Source organism: Ranitomeya imitator, chromosome 1 (genome assembly GCF_032444005.1).
Source record: "Ranitomeya imitator isolate aRanImi1 chromosome 1, aRanImi1.pri, whole genome shotgun sequence".
NCBI lineage: Eukaryota > Metazoa > Chordata > Amphibia > Anura > Dendrobatidae > Ranitomeya > Ranitomeya imitator.
Window position 1 is genome coordinate 439,601,480 of NC_091282.1, and position 4,864 is coordinate 439,606,343.

The following is a 4,864-nucleotide window of genomic DNA, read 5'->3' on the forward strand; positions in this document are numbered from 1 at the left end:
GTCGAGGCACATGGGGAGGGGGGCTGCTTCTGTCCGTCCCGTGGCAGTGAAAAGACCGGTGCAAAAGAAGACCAAACAAGGTCAAATTATAGAACAATTAACGAGTAAAACGCTCAATCTTCTTGATAATTCTTCAAAGCAAGATGAGCATGACAAATTTGGGTCATTTTTGGCAGACCGTGTTAGAACACTGCCACGGGACAAGCAGCAAATGTTCGTTACAGCTGTCAATTGTCTGTTAATGGCAATTGATGACACACCAACCCTACCCCCTGCTCCACAAGTAATGACGGGTATTTTCAACATTTTCAGCAACCCCATTATGCCTCCACCACCACCACCACCACCAGCTGCTGCATCGCAGCGTTACGGACAGGCGGCAACATACAGGGCCAATCAAGTAGATGCGTACAGTGGCCATACACCTGTACCTAGTTCAACTGGCCATCGTTCCAGTATGCCCAATAGCAGTGTCTACTCCCAACCTGACTTATTTAATGATATGGGCTACCAACCGGAATACCATCAATTTTGAGTTTTGATATCTCATCCTATTTCAGTAGAGAAGGGAGTGTATTGAATGTTAAACCGTTGAGTTCATGACCAAATCTTACAAAAGTTCTTTAAAGGGAACCTGTCACCACGAAAATCGCGGGTGAGGTAAGCCCACCGTCATCAGGGGCTTATCTACAGCATTCTGTAATGCTGTAGATAAGCCCCCGATGTTATCAGAAAAAGGAGAAAAAGACGTTATGTTATACTCAACCACAGGCGGTCTCGCTGCTGGTCAGGTCAGATTGGCGTCTCCGGTCCACTGCGGCGCCTCCTATCTTCTTTCCATGAAGTCCTCTTCTGATCTTCAGCCACGGCTCCGGCGCAGTCGTACTTTGCTCTGCCCTGTTGAGGGCAGAGGATAGTACTGCAGTGCGCAGGCGCCGGAAAGGTCAGAGGCACGGCGCCTGCGCACTGCAGTACTATCCTCTGCCCTCAACAGGGCCGAGCAAAGTACACCTGTGCTGGAGCCGTTGCTGAAGATCAGAAGAGGAAGTCATGGAAAGAAGATAGGAGGCGCCGCAGTGGACCGGAGACGCCAATCTGACCTGACCAGCAGCGAGACCGCCTGTGGTTGAGTATAACATAACGTCTTTTTCTCCTTTTTCTGATAACATCGGGGGCTTATCTACAGCATTACAGAAGTGGGCTTACCTCACCCGTGATTTTTGGGGTGACAGGTTCCCTTTAAGTTTTGTTATAAAATGTAAGTTCATATACATTAAAAAAAGTTTCTTTAATGTAATTAATTTTTCTTTTACTTTATTAAAAAAAATTATTTTAACTACTCAGATTTCTTATTATCATAAAAATAAGAAGCTCGGAAATGGGATCTGATTAAGCAACGGTAAACAATAACAACATGGAAACGATTATTGTTTAAAGGGACTCTGTCACCTGAATTTGGCGGGACTGGTTTTGGGTCATATGGGCGGAGTTTTCGGGTGTTTGATTCACCCTTTGCTTACCCGCTGGCTGCATGCTGGCTGCAATATTGGATTGAAGTTCATTCTCTGTCCTCCATAGTACACGCCTGTGCAAAGCAATCTTGCCTTGTGCAGGTGTGTACTATGGAGGACAGAGAATGAACTTCAATCCAATATTGCAGCCAGCATGCAGCCAGCGGGTAAGGAAAGGGTGAATCAAACACCTGAAAACTCCGCCCATATGACCCAAAACTGGTCCCGCCAAATTCAGGTGACAGGTTCCCTTTAAATAATATTTTTTATTTATTAGCAATGTTTACAATTAGATTAATTAAAAAGGGGCCTTGGTAGATAGGGATTTGGCGACGGTTGATAGGGATTACGCCTCACATTTTCACAGGTGTTAGCATCTGTGCCGTACAGACTGGTTCATTAGTGGATAGGGTTCAGCCGTCATATGTTCTGTGCTGTTATATCTCACGTCCAGTCTTGGGCCTTGATTCTGTTTAGGCATCAGATCTTCTCTGCAGTTCAGGCAGCTCAACACCGGCACAAGAGTATTGCCAGTGCACGGCACCTTCAGGACTCATGAAGTAGTCTGCAAAGGTTTCTCTCACACGCACACCCGTGTTACATTGCCTTCCTTGACCAAAGTTGTCCACTGCATCTAATTCTGACACCTGTAATTCCTCAACTACCTCAGTGCTGTATTCCCGAGCATAGTTGTGGAGCACACAGCATGCCTTTATCACAGTGTCCACGGTCTCTGGATCTAACTGGATGGCAGTGTGAAAGATCCTCCACCGACTACACATGATCCCGAAGGTACATTCCACATATCTTCGTGCACGGCTCAGCCTATAATTAAAAATCCTCCGCCGGTCATCCAGTGCTCTTCGTGGGTATGGGCGCAGCAGGTGGGGCTTCAAGGGAAATGCCTCATCCGATACCATCACAAAGGGTACTGGATGTGTGGAACCTGGCAAAGGTCTAGGGGCTGGGAGCGTGCCGCCATCTCGAAGAATTTGAAGTCCAATCTGTGATGATTGCAACACCCGAGAATCCCCAGTACTACCATAGGCACCAACGTCGATGGCAACAAACTTGTAATGTGCGTCAGCCACCGCCATCAAGACCACTGAAAAATACTTCTTATAATTAAAGAAGCGTGATCCTGATCTTGGTGGCTTTAGCACTCTCACATGTTTGCCATCAACAGCACCTACGCAGTTGGGGAAATTGGCCACAGTTTGAAATCCTGCTGCAACCTGCAGCCACGTCTCCTCAGTTGGGCAAGGCATCACGATGGGCCGCAACTTCTGCCAGATGACGGTACATGTGCACCGTACAATTTGCGAGATGGTCGATTTGCCAACCCTAAATTGGAGGTGCAGGGATGTGTAGCTCTCTCCTGTGGCTAAAAACCTGAAGAAAGAAAAAAAAAAATTTTGAAAACCTACCAACACAAATTGTGTTGCAAGATAAAACATCCACATCATGGCCACTAGCGTTATGGGGACACAGGCAGCATTGCAGCAGCATTATGAGGGAAACAGGGTGCACTCGCAGCATTGGGGCAGCATTATGAGGTAAACGGTGCACTCGCAGCATTGGGGCAGCATTATGAGGGAAACGGTGCACTCGCAGCATAGCGGCAGCATTATGAGGGAACCGGTGCACTCGCAGCATTGCGGTAGCATTATGAGGGAAACTGGCAGCATTATGGGGGCACTCGCAGCATAGCGGCAGCATTACGGATTAAACAGGCAGCATTTGTGGCAGCATTTAGGGATGCACTAGCAGCAAGGCCTTACCGCAAGGTGATGAGCAGCCTTTCTTCTGCAGAGATCGCTCTTCGCATGACCGTATCTTCGTAAGTGAGGTGTGGACCAAGAAGAATTAGAAGACGATCAAATGCCTCAATGGAAAGATGGCAAAACTGAGAAAATTTATCTGGAAAGCTGAAAATAAAAAGGAACATAAAACTTTAATTTTAAACACACACATAATGTATGTTGTATATATCAAAAAAAGGTACAAAGAAACACAGCTGTCAATATACCATTTCTCACTATATCTTACCTCCTTAAATCACGATAAAGAACATGGAAGTGTCCCTTTTCCTCCCGTTCATGAATGATGGGATGAACCCACATCCTTTTTTGCCGTCTGCTATCCCTTCTTCTCCGCGATTGCTCCTATGGGAGAATATAGTATGTGTTATTACATGGAACTGTACAACACATGTTATACAGCTGGCAAGGCTGGGTTCACATTGCGTTCCCCCAGTCCGTTTTGACGGACTTCGTAACACCGCTGCATAATGCGGTGAAACGTAGTCCGCTAGCGCCACCATTGACTCCTATGTCTGACATCACTAGCCATGTGCCGTCATTTGAGTGACGGTCGGACCTCTAGACTCTGACTGCGGCATTTCCGTGCCTGTTACTGCTAGCGCAGATGTAGCTAGCAGATGCTCCATCTGCGTTAGTGATGTGCCAAAGTCAGCACTTGCGTTGCAGCAGACCGTGAACATATGTGTTGAACGGGCTGCTGTACACATTGTGAACCCAGCCTAATACGGAAAGTGTTCACATCTAATGACATTTTCTTACCAGCTCGCTGTAGTGGTGCAGCAAAAGTAGTGCCGTATGCAACAGTAGGCAGTTCTGTTCTGGAGTTAGACGATGGTGCGGCATCTTGAATTCAACAAGGAAGCTAAATGGTGAAGAGGGGTTGGACCAGGAAATGAACTCATGGGTTTTTTTTTTTCAACCAACTTTATCTGCTGTAAAAAACGCATAAAAAACGCACAAAAAACGCATGTAATAAAACGCATAAAAAACGCACAAAAAACGCACAAAAAACGCATGCGGTTTTCCTGGGAGTGGTGCCAATTTCTCCTCAGGAAAATCTCAGGAAAATTCTGCACAAAAAACCTGACGTGTGCACATAGCCTGAGAGTGTTCCATTTTCCCAATCAGAGCACTTCCCTCCATAAAGATAAGAGCCATTCCTGCAATATTAGGTTTAGTAATTCTCTTTTTCGCTATTCCTTTTTGTTTGATGTAATTGTATATAGAGTATTGTCTTGTTCCCACTTGGTATAATCTTTGTATATTTATTGTATATTGTTTTATAAACACTGCATACCTTTCTGGATTAAATATATAAAATGTAATAGCTCTGCATCTCTTGCTCTGTAAATCGCACCCCTGAAGCCATATGCTACCTGTAACAGGTGTCCAATTGGCCTGTATAAATGATTAGTGATGGCAGTTGATGGTTCTTAACTGTTATTGTGGAGTTGGCAGTGACTGTACCAGGCAGGGCCGGACTGGGACCAAAAAGCAGCCCTGGCACAAAAAAAATTAACCAGCCCACAT

At 45.7% G+C, this 4,864-nt stretch overlaps 1 protein-coding gene across 1 annotated transcript; it reads right to left on the bottom strand.

Annotated features, from left to right (window-relative positions):
• Positions 1–1,793: 1,793 nt before the first annotated feature.
• Positions 1,794–4,208, bottom strand: LOC138657863 (uncharacterized). Its single transcript, XM_069745485.1, has 4 exons — positions 4,094–4,208; positions 3,561–3,676; positions 3,293–3,439; positions 1,794–2,903 (listed from the first exon to the last, which is right to left on the bottom strand). The coding sequence occupies exons 1-4, from the start codon at positions 4,175–4,177 to the stop codon at positions 1,985–1,987; spliced, it is 1,266 nt and encodes a 421-aa protein (XP_069601586.1). The 5' UTR covers positions 4,178–4,208; the 3' UTR covers positions 1,794–1,984.
• Positions 4,209–4,864: the final 656 nt, after the last annotated feature.

Bases quoted from the DNA above. Each gene is read 5' to 3' on its own strand.
- LOC138657863 (XM_069745485.1), bottom strand. From the start codon at position 4,177: ATGCCGCACCATCGTCTAACTCCAGAACAGAACTGCCTACTGTTGCAT. The intron at 3,440-3,560 runs GTAAGATATAGT...TTTTATTTTCAG, and splicing joins CTTTATCGTGATTTAAGGAG to CTTTCCAGATAAATTTTCTC. The intron at 2,904-3,292 runs GTAAGGCCTTGC...TTCTTTCTTCAG, and splicing joins AGGCTGCTCATCACCTTGCG to GTTTTTAGCCACAGGAGAGA.